The 20,000-nt window shown below is 37.6% G+C and overlaps 2 protein-coding genes and 1 pseudogene across 2 annotated transcripts in view; 2 read left to right on the top strand and 1 right to left on the bottom strand.

Moving 5' to 3' along the window:
• The window catches only part of LOC138022353 (probable ATP-dependent RNA helicase DDX52), a 39,029-nt gene extending 22,636 nt beyond the window's left edge, over positions 1 to 16,393 (bottom strand). The window contains exons 1-5 of the mRNA XM_068869465.1: positions 16,271 to 16,393; positions 13,112 to 13,334; positions 6,180 to 6,295; positions 5,241 to 5,329; positions 140 to 236 (exon numbers count right to left, since the gene is read on the bottom strand). Of these exons, the coding sequence (XP_068725566.1) occupies positions 140 to 236; positions 5,241 to 5,329; positions 6,180 to 6,295; positions 13,112 to 13,334; positions 16,271 to 16,360 (615 nt within the window). The 5' untranslated portion in view covers positions 16,361 to 16,393. The remainder of the gene's footprint in view (positions 1 to 139; positions 237 to 5,240; positions 5,330 to 6,179; positions 6,296 to 13,111; positions 13,335 to 16,270) is intronic.
• On the top strand, positions 8,641 to 10,299 carry LOC138018750 (uncharacterized; annotated as a pseudogene).
• Positions 16,394 to 19,503: 3,110 nt separating the features above from the next.
• Positions 19,504 to 20,000, top strand: part of LOC138020607 (uncharacterized) — a 921-nt gene continuing 424 nt past the window's right edge. Inside the window, exon 1 of the mRNA XM_068867562.1 lies at positions 19,504 to 20,000. This exon is cut by the window's right edge and continues 424 nt beyond it. Coding sequence (XP_068723663.1) covers positions 19,504 to 20,000 — 497 coding nt within the window.

Genomic DNA, 20,000 nt, shown 5'->3' with positions numbered 1-20,000 from the left:
TCAGCTTCAAACATTATCAGTTGGCACACCAGCCCTCCTGAAATGGTTTTATTATTAATTTTGCTAATTAATCCAGCTGCATTCCTAACCATCCAGTCTATATACATGTAGGCATAATATCAAGTTGGTCGACACTTACATGAATCATAACTGGAACTGCTTGCATCTGAATAGGTGTAGGACATTTGTATCCTCGTTGCATTACATTTTTTATCATATATGAAGGAAGCTTGTACCTAAACAAACAAAACATAATAATATGTAAACTCCTGCCATGGGTAAATTTAGCTCAAGTCAACCACAAGTGTCTGGCTCCTATGAGACCATAAATGCAAATCCAAAGTCACTTAATTAAATTCTAATAAACCCACAATTGAAAGCCTTCTGACAAACAGGACACATACAGTACCACTAAAAACAGCAAATAACAAAACACATCATTCATGTTATCTCTTGTGAATTACAGGCGGCTCTTCGTTTTCCACACACCCAGGTTGGTATGTGGAAAACTGTTCAGTGTCTTCTTCTTTCATAATTCCGGCTCCTTAAAGACTTTAAAAACATGTTGTTCCTTGCATTGTGAAATCATGTAGCGGCCATTTTGATACAAGGGAAGAGGGGAAACTGGAACCAGCAGACTACAAATATTGCAACAAACTGTCCAAATCTCCAAACGAAGTAAAGAAGGAGAACTTGGACGGTTGTACAGCGCAGCTCGGGATAAGCAAACCAAAATGTATGCAAAAAAACGTGCATACGCAAAACACGTAAATGCGTCTTACAAAATGCCGAGGCATGTCAACACATACGCAAAATGGGTTCATTAGTATTTATGAGCTCTCCTAAATTGGGTTTCTTTAGTCACCTCGTCTTTGTTTACTCTGAATTGTTTGCGATGCAAATAATGTGGTGAATGTGGAAATGATTTGCGTGTTTGCTCATCGGCTAGTCAGCGTGTCATTAAAAGAGCCAAAAATATGAACATGATCTTATTATAATGGCACAAAATCCTTCTGGCTGGTTATTTCTTTTAACACCAAAAAAAATCATCAAGTTTACTTTTAGAGAAGTAACCTATCAACAAAGGTGCATCAAAGCTTTTTAAAATCGAAATTTACATGAAAGAGTTCAAGAGCATCCGTCACTCGTAAACTTAAGTTTTTCAAGTTTCAAGTTTGAGAGCTTACACACACATTTATACACATCTTTATTTTATTTTCTCCCCACAAAAATTAAGCAAAGTTCATGTTGTCCCACAGGTAGCAGATTTGCTATTTGAGGCAGGTCAATCATCAACATACTATTAAAATTAGTTACATCATTAAGTAAAGAAAAAAATTAAGAGTTAGACATTATTAAATTATAAGGAGAAGCATAACTGGTAAATACATCAATCTATTATAGTTGCATAACGTATCAATAATCAAGTATAGGAGCAGATTAGGTACTAAAGCAATTGGATCAATTTTTTTTAATTGTACAGTCCTTGAGTTTGGAGGTAATATTTTCGGCATCAAGATAAGAATCTTCATAACCCAGGATCTGAAATAAAGACTTTTTCAATTGTCTTTTGAAGGAATTTTTTGATCAAGATGTAAATTCACTCAGTATCTTATTCCAAATTTTGACACCAACACGGAAAAATTATTTTTTGTAAGTTTAGTCTAGAGTACTTTTTACTAAAGAGCTTCGACTTTGATGATCGAGTATTGTAGGTATGAATGTGTGATGTTTTTAATTGGTAAATAGTTTCATAATGTTGATTGGGGTACTCTGATTGTGCACCTTTTTCAACAGTGATTAAAAACTGCTACAGAACTCAGTATAGAGAGACTATATTAAGTAATTGTCAACTTAATTTCTATTAACCTAGTTTAAAAAGTGCTACTATGATGAAATTTGCATCTTACCTATCTCACCCATTTTAAGACATAAACATGTAGTATTTATGACTACATGAGCAGAAGAAGAATGCTGTTTACTATTTTCAAATATCTCTTTTTGTTCCAGAGTTATTCAAGTTTTCAAAATATGCAATTTAGCCAAGTGATGACGTCATAAACTCAACCGAGTTATGATCAAATGTGATGGAAAAAGATATCGCAGCCAATTTGTATCAGAAATGCTTGATTCTTTGCAGTAAGATTCTACTATGAGCATACCAGTTTTGTTACCATGGCAACATACTGGGTTCCAGACCTCCCTGATATTAAAGGCTTTAATGGCCACCTTTGGCGTTCTATTTTGATATTTCCCAATGGTGCCTCATCTGCATGATACTGCAAGGATATAAATACGTTAGGTCGAGTTTGTTGCCTTGCTAAATGTTTTTCTAGCTTATGATCACCAAAAATATTGAATCAGGTTGAAGGACACTGGAAAAGAGTGCGTTGCAAGGGGAACCATTTTCTTTACAGCTGAAGGTGTGTTGCATGTAAAACTATTAGCCTACCAAGTTTCAATGGTCTCTGCTGCAAATTGACCGAGATAGCTCTATTTATAATTATATACTTGATTTTATATTGGGTTGAGTGAATGACGTTATCAGTGGCATGTGGCATATTTTACACATTTTTCAAACTTAAGTATCTCCAGAACCAATGCAGATATTTTCAAATGGTAAACGGCGTGTTTAATCTTTCCTGGAATTCTATATAATAAACCTAAAAATTTAAGGGATAAAAATTTGATCATAGCAACACTTTAAATTTTTTAATGAATCAGTTTATTATAATTTATTTCAACCCATTTAATTGTAAATATATTTAGAGCTTTATTTCCTTAGAAGGGCCAGATCTTTATCTGATATGATAATTCCTAATAAATTTATTATTATTATTATTATATGATATGGTCATGTGATACTGGTCACATATATCCTTTATTTGATAAAGCAGGTTGAATAAAATTATGTGGAGCGGTGGAGGTACATACGAACGGACAGACAGTCACATGAAGTCGTAGCTAAAACCAAAATTTTTTGCATCAATGGGTTACCATATTTTCTAAACTCCACTGTAACTGAACTCTCGACGCCGTATAAATTTATATTGGACTGCAGTACATTTATCTGCAAAGAATGCACTTGTAAGCAATGTTTGGGGCAGCTTAGATTCTTTCTGGTCAGATAAGGCTTAAATAGAAAAAAGCGGTTTGATAAGCAAATCTCCAACAGCGATTGTGTTATAATGATCATTTTGTCTTGTTTGTCACACGGTTTTCTGGCCGGCTATGGTTGTTTATTTTGGAACTGAATTCATCATTACTGTGGTGACTGTCCACACTAAATTAATATATTTTCAATTTATAGGCGTTTTATGCAAAATGGATGTCCAGTCATGAGCTGCTTTGATTGACTGTGAAATTGCAGTCAAGGAAGCGAATTACTACATGTATGCTTTAGCTTGACTTTTTAATTAGTAATTTTTGCTGTTGTTCTAAACTGAAGAGAGAGGGTGTAAAAATTATCAGTCAAGCCGAAAATGTTGTCAAAGAGATTACTGTACATGAAATTCCAGTTTCAGCTGTTTAAAAAATTAAAATTGTTGGTAATTGTTTACTGCTGTCAGCTGAGAAGTGTTTGATCACTGTAAACTGTACTCTAATGACGATTAATTTTGTACTTTATGCAGAAGCATAATTATTTCCCTATACACTATTATATAATACTGCTTTCTGGGACGGGGGTTCCACTTTTAGGCTTGGCTAAATGTGTTTGTTTTGACTTGTCAAAAGGTTTAATTAAGATTGTAGAATATCAGCTGTCAATTTGATATCTGTTACCTGGCACACGAATCAATCTTTGTCTATTGTACCTATAAATTTTGTAAACTTTGTCCTAAGCTATCATTTTGTAACCGAGCGAGCAGGCTTCCCATCCCCCCTCCCCCCCCCCCCCATCCCAAGGAGGGGATTTTAATTTCTGGTTCGCTCGCTTTCTTTTGGTTAATAAAGATCCAGAAACTTTGCCCCATTCCAGTCTCCAAGTCTTGTCTTAAGTAAATACAGTAGTATTAATTTATATTACTATTAGCATCAAAGTGCCGAACATGAAATTGTAAACAACTGGACGAACTGTCTGGCCTCCGGCCTGAAACACATATTGAAGTCATTTTCACAAAAGTTATGTCATCACCATTTTTTTCAAATCTCTTACTCTCAAAGTTCATGTTACACAACATAAGCGAGTGCTGTTGCACTGAGATGTGCGTCAGTTTCGTTGCCGTGTTCTCTTCAATTGGAGCCTGAGAAACTTGAATTTCAAAGACAAATTTTCATGGCAGTTCAATGGATTTAAGCTTATGTACTGAATAAAATTGATTGATTCAATAACAGTTTTTACATGCTCTGCAGCGCAAGTTTATCAAAATATTTCTCCTTGACATCAAAGTACACCGTTTGTGGATTTCATGGGCAGTTGATATGTGGTTTGAATAGACCACTTTCATAAATGGCGACCTTATATTCTTTTGTATTAATATTATGTTAATTTGACCTACTGCCCTCATTTTGAAACAAATATTCTTTTAAAATTTGCTTGTCATAGTGAGGCTGGAAGCGCTTATTAGCATTAAAACAAAAGAATATTTTATTTGGCTGCCATTATGAAAGAGGTCTATGTCGACATGGAAGAGTTTCACAATAACTATGCGACAATGGCTTACAACAGGACCACGACATGATTTAAATCATGTCGTGGTCCTGTCGTAAGCCGTTATCGCATATTGTGAAACTCTTCCATTCCAAACGAGCTTGTTCCTTGCGTGTCAACATTCAAATGATTGTTGTGTGCATCAGAAAAAATGTCATTGTAGCATTTAAAAACATGTTTTAAAACGCTGCAAGAATTGTAAGTCATGTTAAAGGCCTGTCGTGAGCTTCTCGTATGCGACAAATATTGTACCGTGTGAATCGGCCCTTACAGTTTTTCAAACCATGTCGCAAGACAAAAGTCTCTTCTCTGGGGTACTGTAACAACATTAGTGCATAAACTCGTTTCATTATTTTCACTGAAAAGAACAGAGCATAGCCACATTTTTGTCAAACAGGTAAAGACCAGAATCTACTGATAACACTGGCCCCAGTTGTTCAAAGGGTGGAAAGTGCTATTGGTGTTTCTTGTGTTAATCCACTTGATAGTGATTTACACTGTATCTGGTGGATACCGTTATCCACATTTTGAACAACCATTAGGCCTGATGGCGGTCTGAAATAAACATTAAGCCACGATTTAACATTACCTTTCTTGAAGTGTTGAAAAAGATTCACCAAGATCAGGAATATCTGAGCCCTTTACATTTATATGATGTTCTCTCCTTAATTGATTTATCTACAGTAAAAACCACACAAAAGATATTTTCAGAGTTACATGGCTGTCTGGCTTAATTAAACTATACTACTCTCAACTTTCAGTAACATTTCATAATATACAGTATTTTAATTGGCTTAATCTTATTTTGCAGGAAAATTCTATTCTAGACCAACTATGTAAGATAATATTTGGCTAGTTCTTAATCCTAGAAATGGTCAAAAGATCACAGCAAAATTATCAATAATATTAATTTTATCTCAGTCAATTTTATTTGACTGAATTCTAAACAAGATCTTACAAAAGAAGTTGTCAAGATCTGAGACATAACTTGAGTAAGATCTTACTAAGTAAGTTCATTACAATGCCCTTGCCTAAGATCTCACCAAGATCATGGTTATCAACAGAAGATTCCAGCTTATGAGCCAAAAAGATCATTTTTTCTATTACATAAATTAAGTTTGATCATCATGTGAATAACAAGCTACAGTAGATGAAATTATGAGATCTGAAAATCAACCTGACAGTGTATTTGAGCCTTTTGGTTTCACAAAAAAGCATGTTAGTAACAATGAATCATTGAATAAGCCTTTATTTTAGGGTTCTGAATAAGACTCTCATCCGGGGGTAACCCAGAAAAACAGACGTGTCAGAGAGAATGAAGGCCATATCGCCTTTCTGTTAAGGGGCCCAGGGGTATAGCATCCTATAGAATATTTCAATTTTGGACTCTTTTCCGTGTTGGGTTTTTCTGCTGCAAAAACAGTTGTCTGAAGGTGAGAAAACTGATGATTGATGTTTGACTCTATGCCTATGAAATCAAATAAAACAAAAATGATACTGTTATTGATAAAAAAAAAGCAAACCTTACCTGTTCCTTGTGACGCTCTAACAACTTTTTCTGAGTGTTGTCAGCAACATTACCTTCATTTATTGTCTTTGATGCAAAAATTTGAACTTCTGAATCTGCCAAGGACATACTTTCATCTGCAGGAGGAAAGAAGAACTACAGTTTATTCCACCTTATTAAATTAAGATGACATTAAGATGACAGCGTTTTAAGTGCACGGGAGACAGTCAAGTTCTTTAAAATCCATAATTGCATTTCATGTTGTCATTGCTCATATTAAAATAACCATATGAACAACAAAATGGAGGTAAAAAGAAGCTCCAGCCCTGTAATCTTATTGGGGTTCCAATTGATATTATAATATAATTATAGTAACTACATTTGTATACTGTCAGACATCAATAATACGAAAAAAGTCCCAGTTCTTGTTTAGTAGTGTAAGGGCCGTCATTGCTAATTGTGCAGTGATATTGAAGTTGGGGAGGGGAAGAGCAAGTGGATCTAATTACAAATGTGTGTGCAATTCTAGGCATAATTATCTGACAGAGTCGTACAAAGTCATGTTGAGGCTTAAATACACGTACATCCCTGGTTTAAAATTATTTCCACATTATACTAAGGCCTTACAGCAAGACAATACATGTACAGTACTGCTCAAAAGCAAGTTATCAGTCTCCTCTTGTTTCTTGCGAGGCAAGACTCTTGTCTCAAGAGACAAGTGTCTCATCTTGCCTCCCAAATTTACCGGAACTGAAGTTGGGGGTGTGCCTGTCAGTGCTATTTGTCACGGTTCCAACGTATCTACTCAAGACTCTTGGTTGCCAGACTTTTCTATTACAAGACGTTTTGTTTCTGAACTCCCGATGTTGTCACCTGCTAGTTCTAGTTATTCTAATTGCAACACAGGATTTTGTGACACATTGCAGTTGAGACAGTCAGGTTTTCATGGTACAACACCTCCTTCCACAGGTTATTTTCTTGTGCCATCGTCTCTTCTGGACAGCTTAACTATACCAGCCTTCATATTCCAGTTCCTTCTCCCCTAAATATTACCATGTAGTGCACTTTGCTTCAAGAGTATGAGGACTGTGTTTTAGAATTTGGTAGGCCACTTGGTTATACACTAACCAGACTCTTTATGTGTTTGACCTTCGTACCCATTGTGGTGCATTGAATTTTCCTGCTGCCTTTGCAGGCTATATTAGCAGTGAGATTTCACTTGGTCAACTTGCAGGACCTTTCAACAAACTGCCTTTTGCTGATGGCTTCGTGGTCTCGCCTCTTAACACGGTGGCCAAGCAGGATTCGCATGAACGGAGAGTAATAGTTGAATTAAGCTAGCCTTGTGGCGCCTCTGTCAATGATGGAATTCCATCTGGTTTTATACTTTCTTGGCAAGCTCCTCAAACTGAGTTATCCAACTATCAATGCCATCATCACAGCGATTGTTTCACTTGCTCGAGGTTGCATGCTTTATAAGAGTAGAGAAACTAAAAATTTTAAGCAAGAGCTGATACAACGTAGATTTGATTTTAGTGGTGTACTATATTTCGGCTGGCCAAACCAGCCTTCTTCAGGTACAATGGGAGTTTACATTAAATAGCTTCTATGTACATATATTATATAGTAAATGGATGTTGACGTGATACTGGAAAAAATGTGATAAAACATGGCAGTTACAACGATTTTGAATTCAAATACGTAATCGCAATGAGTTCTCATAAAATTAGGGGGAAATTTCACTAACTTGTGTTTTCAGAAGTTTGTTTAAAGCACCTAAACGTTATTTAAGTGTTGGAGTGGATCTTGTTTGAAGTTTGTCCTTTCTTGGTTGCGTTTTGCCTATTTTTGTTCCAAGCCAACCTGGCGTGTTTCAATGAAATACATCAAAATGTGAATGATCTCGTTTTGAGAGATAAAGTGGAATAAAGTACATCAGTAAAACTCTTCTTTGACCTTGAACTGACTATGTTTGTTTTATGGCTTCTAATTTTAGCGTGATTCCTATTCACTGGCTATTGACAGTTGACTCTGAAATGGCTCTTTTCCTTTTCCATTTGCTCACTGAGGGTGTGCTTGTTTTCTGTTAAAACTCGTGCGGTCCAAGAAAAATTCATTGCCAAACTGGTGAATTCCAAAGTAAATTTCACTCGATAAACCGATATCATACTCATCGCTTTGTGATTCATGCGATATTGGTTTTTAGAGTAAACTCTACCACAGAATTTGTGAGTTAGGCAGTGAATTTTTCTATAGAAGAAAGCAAAGAAAATGATTTAATTATTAAAGCAGCAACCGGAAACATCAAAACGCGGACAATTCGAAAACCTTTTATTTTCACTAACCTACGTACAGGCAGTAAGAATAAATAACCAGGGAGCTCGGCTTTTTGGCTTGGCTAAATCTATATATTACATGTACATGGAACATTAAATTTTACTTTCAATTGAAACAGTTTTAACTATGCCGCAATGGCATGCCAATGGCATCCCAAAGATCTCCCTTTGCACTCACTTGGATCCTCAACCAATGCGGACTTACAGCATTGAATTATCTCAATGACTTTATTGGTGCTTCACCAGCTAATTTCGCACCCTCTCATTTCGAGGAACTTGGAGAACTGCTGCGTACACTTGGATTGGAAGAATCTATTGACAAGTCTTTTCCTCCTTCTCAAGTTATGTCCTGTTTGGGTGATGAACTCAGTTGATTTACTTTATCTGTGGGTCCGGACAGCTCCGAAATTTAGAACTTGTTACTGGAATGGCTACACAAACGCATGACTACAAAAAATTAATCATCTCTCCAATCTCTGGTAGGCAACTTGGTATTTGTCTCCAAATGTGTGCATCAAAGTTGGGTCTTCCTTGCGTGGATTCTTCATTTGTTACAGACCACGAATTTCAATCATCATAATAATTATTATTAATCTTAATTCTGAATTACATATATAAAGACATTCAATGTTGCAGGGTGTTTGCAACTGACACTTGTCTTACTGGTTGTGGCAGCATTTGTGAACGTTATTACTTTCATGCGGAGTTTCCAGAGTTTGTTTTAATCCAGCATGTTGAGATAAATTCCTTGGAAATTTTGATCCTTTGTTGTCACGTTCAAATTGTGGGGCCATCTTTGGCGCAGTCTGCGTTTGACCGTCCAGTGTGACAATGAGGTCGCAGTCACTGCGTTGAGCTTGGGACGATGTTGGAATGCCTTTTAATTCCTGTTTGTGTGACGTCTGTTTTTTTTGTAACTACTAAAAACAAGTTTGAGATTCGCGCAGTTCTCCTTCCTGGCATGTTGAACGGCAAAGTGGACATGCTTTCACACTGACCAGTGCCCTCCCGCACCAGAAAACATTTCACGAAATGTGTCACGCATGACCAGCTCTTTGCCGTTTACGTGCCTTTAGAATCCTTCCAGTTTCATGTAGACAGTCATTTCCAATGGACCGATTTTGTTTGTTTGGATTGTAGAGTTCTCAGCATTATTTGCATTGCGGAAGGATTTAAAGTACACACTCACAGTTTTTTTTGTTATTTTGTATATGTTTCCGTTTTACACCTACGTTTTACACCTATGCCCACTATGTTAGAAACTATTTTGTCTTTATATTCAGTTTCTCAGTCGAACCCTTAGTCCTCCTGCTATTCCTAATTATTTGTCGAGTGTCAAACTGCTTCATTTGTTTTCAGGGCTAGAATTTCCCTTTGCCTCTGATTTTCTCCTCTCGCTAACGTTGCGCGGCATTCATGCGCTGCATACCCCACGCAGGGCTCCCCCAATTACCCCTTCTGTTTTGTGTCAGATTTCCCATGTTTTAGATTGTGAGAATGATCCTAGTTTTACACACTGTTTTGTGCGTTTTTATTTACATTCTTTTTAATGTCGTGCTTAGCCAATATCGTATCTCGTTTATGCACGTGCTTTGATCCTCCCCGTCATCTTACTCATAACTACACTGTATGTTGTGACAAATCATCATGGGCTCATTGTTACCTTCAAATGCACCACGACTATCCAATTCAGGGAGCGCAAGTTACATATTTCTTTGTTACGTATACGCGGTTCTCCCTTATGCCCGGTTTCCGCATACCAACGTACCAACAAAACTTACAATGTAGTATTTTACTCTGTCTAATACCAGTCAATTTTACTCGTCAATGGGGAACCCCTGGGAGTGAATGGGTTAATTACAATGTATAATTACGTTTTAAACGACATTAAGAGTTATTAATCCTGCCCCTTATATCCAACCTTTTTTCCTTGGCAAAAATTTGTCTATAGCCCACTTGGATATATTAAAATTCAGGCCCAAACAAAAGGCACCATCTTGAGGCCCTGGGGAATGAATGACTTTATTAATGCTCCCTAAGGGTTCTTCCGCAATAATTTACAAAAATTAGTGAATAACTAAATCTAAAACGTATGTACAATAATATGAAACTATAAGAATACAAATAGTTGATTCATTTAAAAACTGTATAAAAATGACTCTTTTTACCTTTAGATTTAAAACTGTAAAAGCTTTCACATTTAATAATTTCTTCAGGGAGCGTGTTCCAGCATTTCACCCCTCGATATATAAAAGAACGCTGACCAGCAGCTGTATTGAACGCTGGGATGTCTAACTTGTTCTTACATGTATTTCTAGTGTTTCTCCCATAAACAGAAGCACGCGTATTATAAAATATAGGGATGAATTTATTCCCCAGAGCCTCAAAATGGTGCCTTTCGTTTAGGCCTGAAGTTTAATATCGAAAGTGGGCTATTGCATTGTGTGATTGAAATGCCAACAGATCGATTGCACTGTACCATTTCATTTAGTAGTTGAGTAAGCAAAGTACATGTAAGACAATGTTACTACTACTAATAAATATTTTTAGTTTGAAGGTTTTTTTTTTACAATAGCTGAACAATTTCTTGGGCACTGATTGGCTAACTTAAATCATCAATAAGAACACAGACACAAAAGATTGCAATTTATGCGAAGTTGCAAGTACAGTATTAGTATGGAGGATTTGCCCGACTTTAACCTTTTTCTTTGTTTGATTTAAGTTTTGCAGACTTACGTGTAACCTGAAGCGAGGAAGTTGAGACAATTTACTGAAAAATGTTCCTTTCTCAAAATGGCTAGATTTTCACTAAGCATGAACATTTTGATTGCCACGATGATTTTTGATTGCATTTTGCTTCTTGAACTGAACTTTAGATTTATGCAAGTTGGGGGCGTGATTGCCAAATTTCAGCCCATGAAATGTTATCATTAATTTTAGTTACTACATGTAGCAGCCAATGAGTGCACGAGAAAAATTATTGACGATACATGTAAATTGTGCCAGTTTGAATAAAACTCCATAACTTTAGTGTTTGCATAATTATTATTTATGCTCATTTTAATACTCAGGTTTCTTATTAAGAGCCGGTACCCAGTTATTTTTACTGGCTTTTCAAGTACCTTTTACCGGCTATGTTGGTCGAAGTCAAGTAATGATGAACTGTGATGTGTACCAGACTTTGTTACTTCGTTACCTGGTATTGTCGTCTCTTATCCTCCTATTCAAAATATTAACAAGAACCCTGTTTAACCCAGGAAATACACGATTGTAGACCCTTTTTTTCATTTTTGATATTGTAAAAAACAAATTAACGCCTGTGTGATTGGCTTGTGTTTCTACATGTACAGTCCACGGCTTCCTGAGATACCCAAGTTTACAAAGAAAAAATAGTAACCAATTTTTTTACAGTCAAAGTACCATCCGGCCTCCAGCATGAAACAAAACAGAATAATAATAATTTGTGATTTGCATTGCTAGAGGTTTCTCAGACCTTCTACTCTCAAAGTTCACATTATACAATGTAAGCTGTTATGCATCTAAAATGTGCACCAGTTTTGTTGCGGCGTTCTCTTCACTTGTAGCCTAATAAACTTGAATTTGAAGGACAATAATTATATTTATGGCAGTTCGATGAATTTACTGTAAGCTTGAGTACTAAAGGATATCGATCGATCGATTAACAGCTGCAGCCCAAGTTTATTGAAACATTAAATTTCTCTTTGACATCAACTTTGAATCAAAGTATGTAGATTTCACGGGCAGATTCATGGGTTAAATGTTGACACTCAAAAACTACATGACTGTATGCATCATTTGAAATGGAAGAGTTTCACAATAAGACACTACTCAGTACTGCCAGCTGCATTTTTCCATCAGATGTTAAGAGTAAGGTCTTACATTTTCGAGCACGAGCCTCTTCGTAAACATTGTTTATTTTCAAAAAGTTTTCAATTGGGCAGACACTTACAGTTTTTTGAACCGTCTCAGGAGACGAGGGTCTCGTCTAGGGTGGTCAATTACTTTTGGGTGGTACTGTAGCTCATAAAATTGTCATGTCCAGAGACAAGCTGATAATAAATACAATGTACCAAGCAATCACAACTTGTACTTTATTTTATTAACTTTGCCAGTCAAGCTGGCAGAGCGCCACAACAGCTTGTGCCACTGACTGTGGCCCCTTTTTTTACCCTCCCAACCATGATACACAACAGAAGACAGACCACAAAACCGGAAACTACATGCCCTACTTAGCGACAAGTGTGTGGGTTCTTTTATGTCCCACAGGATTATTAACATTGAAGGGTTGTGAGACCGGTCCTCGGGCTTATCGTCTTTATCCGAGAAGACTTGAAAGTCTAACCACTTGCAGATGTAGTTACAAAGACAGCACTTTCTCCTCAGTTATTTAAAGACCCTGAGTGTTGGTCCAGCCAGAATTGAACTCACGACCTCCCGTGTGACAACCTGGTGCTCAACCAACTGAGCCACCGGTGTGCGGTTACTTTGTAACTTTGTTACCGGTTACCTGTACAGTGGCAAATATTGCTTGCTTTCTAAAGTTATCCTTGGGCAACTACAGGTATGAGGTTATTGTTGTTCGTTTTCATAACTTACCCTCTGAATGCCTCATCTTTCTTCTCTTTCTCATGCTCTTACAAACATCTTGCTCCCCCTTTTCTTCCTCTGCTTGCTGATGGATTTTCTTTGTCCCACCAAAACTATTTTGTACCTCCCTTTTAAAAGTGTTACCATTTTCAATACCAGATTTTTCCAAACTTCCAAAGAAGTCAAGTGCATAAGCAGGATCATCAGAAGAGGCCCTGGCATCAGCAAAGGCCTGAAAAGACAATTCAAATACATGTACTGTGAGCCTGACTCCTTGGCAACTCCATCATTTTGGTTGACTTCAACAAAGCAATGGACACAGTTAGCCATAAAATCTTTCAATGCAATGACAGAATGATGTCACCCTTTCTTTAGGGTTGTCAAATGTAGCTACTGTACATATGCATATTAATGAGTTTGTGTAGACACCACAAAGTATCCCCTTAATGCTAACCATGACCAGACCCTTCACCAACCAGCAAATTTACTTGATGTCTCCTTTGAGACGGGGATTTCCACTTAGAAGACTTGATGATAATCAAGATGCACGAGAAATGAGGCCTTGATTGTTTACAAGGTGGATAACGCTATCCACCGGATACATGTAAACACTAGCAAAACCAACTGAGTTATCCAGTGGACTGGTAGTGATTACTTTACATGTATCCAGTGGATAAGTTGTTGTAGTTCTTGCGAATTGTGGATAATTCTGATTTCTGGTTTCTGGGTTCCAAAATCCGATTTTTAGTGCTGCCCTCCAAAAAGAACTTTGTATCAAAACTAGAACTCAATTAAGCGTGAACTTAAAAATCAGCTGTTAAAACTAATGGAAATTGAGGAGATGAATGCTGACTCGCTCCCAGAAATTTGCAAATATCGCTCGCCCGCTAGTTAAACTCTTTGATTAATCTAACTTTAAATTCAAATCTAATCATTTTAAATTGCAACAGACTATAATTATAGTCATGTTTCAACTGTGGTATCTTGATAACTTTGTAATTAATAATTATTATTAACTAACAGTTAATTTACTGATTTCTTACTTTTTGTGTTCTTTGTGATTTGATTTGATTTGATTTGATTTGATTTGGCATGTGATTGTTAAATTGCATTAAATTTTGTAAACTTCATTTTATATGTGAGCAATAAATAAGTTTGTATGTAACAGTGACTGATTAATACAATGAGTGAATGTACATGTGCATATTACAAAACGCAAATATGTAACGAATTTAGTCTAAAATGTAATTGGAGAACCATGAAATTCGAAACTGGAGACGTAGGTGAACTGACATAATGGACGTAGGCAAATCAACTCTAGACGTACAATACTGTGCAAAAAGAATGCAAATGAAATTCGACCAAATTTGGTTATTGTTCTCTCAAAATTTCGCTGAAAGTTCATCGAAAGAAGTATGATTTTTTGACCGAAATTTCAAAGAAATTTTGCTGAGATGCACGAAAGTTCAAACACAGGACGAAAATTTGCTACTCTAAAAACGAAATTTCGGTTGGAGTTTGTACGTACTGTAATTACATTTAAAAGTGACTAAGAGAAATAATCGAAAACCTAATTGAAATATCGTAATCTTGAAACGGAAATTTCGTAGAAGTGCCAGTTAGAGTTTTGCATTTTAATGAATGAATGGAATCAACAACTGTACTCATCTCTCAACCATAAGTGTAAACACGACCTGAATGAAACTGTAGACGAGCATTACAAGCGATTTCCTTTCCTTTACTCAATTGATACTTTTTCAATAAAAAAATAAGTATAACAGTGTAATGCCCTTATCGTTTTGATCGATTACCGTAGAAGAAGTCACACTTCCAAGTTAACTTCGATCTTTTACAAGTTCACTTTTCTTCTCGCACCAAGTCCTTTATGTCTACTTAGATAAATAATGATTAAGCTGTCTTATCACTCCTGCCAAGTCCTGGTCAGTGGTGTTAACCTCTAGGTTAAAATCTGGTTCTGAAACTGCCATAATAATTATGATCGGTCAGTGTAAAATGCAGACTGCAGACTGCAGACATCAAGGGATATCAAGGGATATCGATCGAAAAACCAACAATCATTACTTGGAATACCTGAAAGTTGTCTTTTTTCGGTGCAATGAAATGCACAAAGAATTTCATGTATTCCGAGCAATTACAATGTAGGATGCGGGGATTTCATTGGTTAAGCTATGCGTTGTAACCCCTAGGGAGAGCTTGTAATTGTCACAACGAAATTTCGCTTGAAAATTCGCGTGCCGTTGCGAAAGTTATGCGAATTTTCACTTTGACTGAAACAATAGGCATTTTGAAAATTCGTTTCACCTGAAATTTCGTTATATTTCGCCGAAAAAAAGTGAAATTTGGCGAAAAGCGCAAAATTTGTTTGCATTCTTTTTGCACAGTACTGTAGGCGAAAGCAGACAGTAGGCGAAACGACCCGAAATAGACGAGTTCACGCTGTTGAGTGCATCATGGGTAATCAGGGCAAGATGGAGAGAAATTCAAAGGTTTGTAAGGAAGTTCAAAACGATGAAAAGTATTTATGATACACAATTTTGGGTTTTTTGTTTTCCAAGACAGAAGATATGCGCTCAAAGGTGCGGCTGAATAAATTTGGAGAGAATCGCTATTGTAGGAATTCCAAAGAAGAAGAGTCATGTACAGTATATTTTGCTTTGAATTTCCAATACAAACCTTTGAATTTCCCGCCATGTTGCCCTGATTACTCGTGATGCAATCAAGAGCGTGAACTTGTCTATTTGACTTTCCAGTTCAAGTCAAGAGTACCACTTGTTTTTGTTAACGTTGTTGGGCTTAATGGGAAATGCTTGCTGACAATACCAACCTATGTGTCATAAAATTAAGATCACCATAATCTTACCTCCCTTAATGACTCAGGTTCAACAATATTTTACTCATCTCTTGGCACAGTAATTAATGTATTTAATGCTTGCAAACAGCAAGAAGCCCTTTTACTGTGAGAATCTTTAATCTTCAAGATGGACAGATAGATAATTACTACCGCACTCTACAGCTGTGAGCGAACAACGCCATCATGAATTCAAACTTATAACCTGTATGTGAAAAGGGAAGCTGATACTTCCATTGAGAGCTGAATCTGTGCATAAGACTCTTTAAGCCTTTCCGAAAAGTATTATCCACACTCACCTGAGAGCTGCGAAGATCATTTTTACATTGTCTTTTGTTAAATTTAGCTCCCACACTCAAGCGTCGGAAAAGGTCGAATGTATCCACCATGTTGAATCTTAAACTCGTTTCCAAGGTCCTCTCTGTCTTTCTACATGTATTGGGTTGTGTAGTTGTAACCACAGGCAGCCCAAGCTCGGTATACGATTTATAGACTTTGTATGGGAAAACATATTTTGAGCTTATAAATGCTAAAATAAGCTGTAAATGTAGAAATAAAGTTCGCTTACTCTACATACGGTTGTCCTCGTCTTTTCTGTGCAATCGGAGGGCAAACTTGTGTCCGTTTTAGACGGGTTTGTGGCTTTCGAATTTTTGCGATGTCGTTAGTTGTCGTTTCCTCTCACTTTATGAGAGGAAACGACAACTAACGACATCGCTATTTTGGTAACCGTTGAAAGCTACTAATTGTTTCTATAATAATAAACTATTCTCGTTTGTCTCACGATGTGGTCACTTGTGATGTAGATTGCGGCGTTTCAACTGCATACTCCTGGTCTTCTCCTTAGAGATAACAGAGGGTTTTGTTACGAGACGTTGGGCGCGCTCGTAGAGGCACTTGACAATACCGAAAGATTATTATAATTTTCACACGCAGCCCGCGGAAAAAGATGGCAAAGCGACCAATTAAAAGCTTAGCCGACCATTATTTAGACCTATCCTAAAAGCCAGCTTTGGCTTAACATAACGCGTCAAATAGCTTTTTTGTTATATTTTGGAGTAATCAGAAGGTAAGATAACCATGGCAATGACAGATAGAGATGTGTGTTACGTACCCTGTTTCGTGCATTTTGGCGAGCATGCTTTCCCTTGGGTTTTCCACTGCTTCCGCCGGAACTTGTGTTTTCTCCTTGCCCTGCTTTTGATTTGGCACGGCCAGATTTCGCTTTCCCCATTGCACAAAATCAGTAAAATACGCGAGAAATCAAGAAATTGTGCTTTCGCGTTCGAATTGCCGGCAAAGGAAACTTTGATATTGAAATAATATTCACCATCATTTTCCCGCCAGTTTTGGCACACACCGGGAGATATGAACCAGCCCTATTGGTGGGCGCGCGTTATGTTGACTAAAATTCTAAGCATTGTTTCTCGACTTAATTTTTCATGAATTTTGCCATCTTTGAGCGGATACTTTGCGTACAGAAATTCATCGTAGAAACCTGAAATTTCGCTAAACGCCACAGGAAACCCTCCTCTGCAAGAGGGTGTCGCGCTAACACTAAGTCAATCCAAGAAATGTATGTCTCTGAACTTTGAATTATAATAACTCCTCTTTGAAAGCTGATCTAATGATTCCCCGACACCCTCTCCAAGGCAAACATCTGCTAAGTACTATGCAGTCATTGTTTACCTCGGAAGGCCAAAATCCGACGCGAGTTTACCGCAATTATAATAATCGCTTCATTTTGCATTTACTGATCGCAGTACATTTTATATTCAATTTCACCAGTTAAAAGCATTTCCACGTCATTTTTTGTTTAGGCACTTTTGTGAAATTACGTGCCCATGAGGATGGTTGTCCCCAACGCACCCGCGAACATGTTCCGTAACCTTAACTGGACTTATAACTTATACAAACCTAAAAATTTAGGCGGCTTCAACGGTATTGGAATCCATGACCTCTGCGATGCCGGTGCAATTTACATCTACATCTACATTTTCCAGCACTCGGCAAAGTCCCTTTTTGACTTGTAGCTGTTTCTGCTTGGGTGCCCACATACATCATTAGGTTCTTTTTTGGAGACATCATGGCAAGCTGGCTACTTCTTCTGGAGAGAACACGACTACTCTTCTCGAATAGAGTGTTGATTCTTTAACGTCCCAGAGGGAACTTATGAACATGGAGGATCTTCGTGAGAGGGTTTATAGTCCTTATTCGAGTAACCATTTGCCGATGAAAGTACAAAGGTAGCACTTTCCCCTCAGTTATTCAGTTAAGATCCTAAGTGTTCAGGTGAATGTTGACCGTCACACCAGGGTTCGAACCCGCTGCCTCCCGCATGACAGCCCAATGCTCAACCAACTGAGCCACCGGCGAGCAGTGGCGGCAATGACCAACTAAGCTATGAAGCAACAGTGGGGAGCAGGTCAACTCAGTGTTGCACCCAATTCAAATCTCCCGGGATTAAGATTCTTTGTGTATTGTATTTGCATTATAATGTCGCATTCATATTTAAATGACATGGTAAACGTTTTATTCCTTAAGGGTTTGAATTGGGTGCAACATTGAGTTGGCCGATTAGGTCTATTTGTTGGGCTCATACACCTTATTCCAAAATGGCCACCATTTAAATGTTCTTTTGTTTTTATTCGAATAGGCCCTTGATGCCTCGTTCTTAAGCTTAAAATTCAAACGAATATTTTATCTTAAACGAGGCAACAAGGGCCAATTTGTATCCGATTAAATCAGCGGCCATTTTGGAATAAGGTATATGGGTTGTTTACCATTTACAAAAAAATTCCGGAAATTTCGGTGGAAATTTCCATCGGGTGAAAAACGTTTTCCATTTAACTCAGGTCCGTTCGCCGCCCAGTGATGGCAATTTTACGCGCCAAAATTTAAAAATGTGGCCGTGAATACCCTAAAAGTGGTAAGACCTTTCAAAAGTTGTAAACGGAACACAAATTTCCATCGGAAAGTTTCCAACGGGAAAACAGGACTACCTTTTCAGAAGTTCCGTTTATTCCGGAAATTCTCCAGTGGAACGAACCAAAAACGTGTGTTCCATTTACATCCCAACCGGAATTTCCGGAATTTCTTGGTAAATGGAAAACGCCCATGCATTCCTGTGAATGGACTGATGGATAAAAGAAATGAATATTTGAAGTGCAAGTTCAAAGATGTCGAGTGTTTTCGGAACAGGTCGGTCTGCGAACTTTACGAGAGATCACCGTTTACGAGTGAACATAACGAGAATCATTGCCACCATTCTAACCTATTTATTTCTTTTATTATTTGCCACAAAGAACATACAACAACTGCTAAGAGTTACCGCCTTGGTTCTCAAGTTTGTAAGGACCATGAAGTCATCGCTTAAGAAGGACATCCCTTTGCCAAGTGAGTCTGCTGCTCAAGACATCATGGTTGACGCCGAAACTATCTGGATCAAGGAAGTTCAGAAGTCCCTAAGCAAGAACCCCAAGTTCGAAATTTGGAGAAGCAGTTTGGCATCTTTACTGATAGCCAAGGGATCATGAGATGTAATGGTCGTCTTTCCAAGGCAGACTTACCACCTTCAATCAAGCACCCTATTTTGTTGGATAAAGGCCATCACATCACATCCCTGATAGTCCAGGACAGCCATAAACGAGTCATGCATGGTGGTGTGAAGCTGACCCTTACAGAACTAAGAGCAAGATTTTGGATTGTACAGGACAGGCAGTTTGTAAAGAAGCTACTGTACAAGTGTGTAATTTGCCGGAAACTCGAAGGAAGGTCATATCAGGCTCCACCATCCCCACCCCTCCCGGAGTTCAGGGTAAAGGAGTGTCCACCATTTGCCTTCACTGGTGTTGATTTTGCGGGCCCTCTCTATGTCAAAAATCATACTGGTCCCCAGCAGAAAGTATGGATCTGTCTTTACACGTGCTGCGTTACCAGGGCTATTCATTTGGATCTTGTACCAAGCCTCAACACCTCTGCATTCTTGAGAAGCCTCAGACGATTCTCCGCCCGCCGTGGTACTCCACT

Source organism: Montipora capricornis, chromosome 10 (assembly GCF_036669925.1).
Source record: "Montipora capricornis isolate CH-2021 chromosome 10, ASM3666992v2, whole genome shotgun sequence".
Taxonomy (NCBI): Eukaryota; Metazoa; Cnidaria; class Anthozoa; order Scleractinia; family Acroporidae; genus Montipora; species Montipora capricornis.
This window is presented reverse-complemented; position numbering and strand designations above follow the sequence as displayed.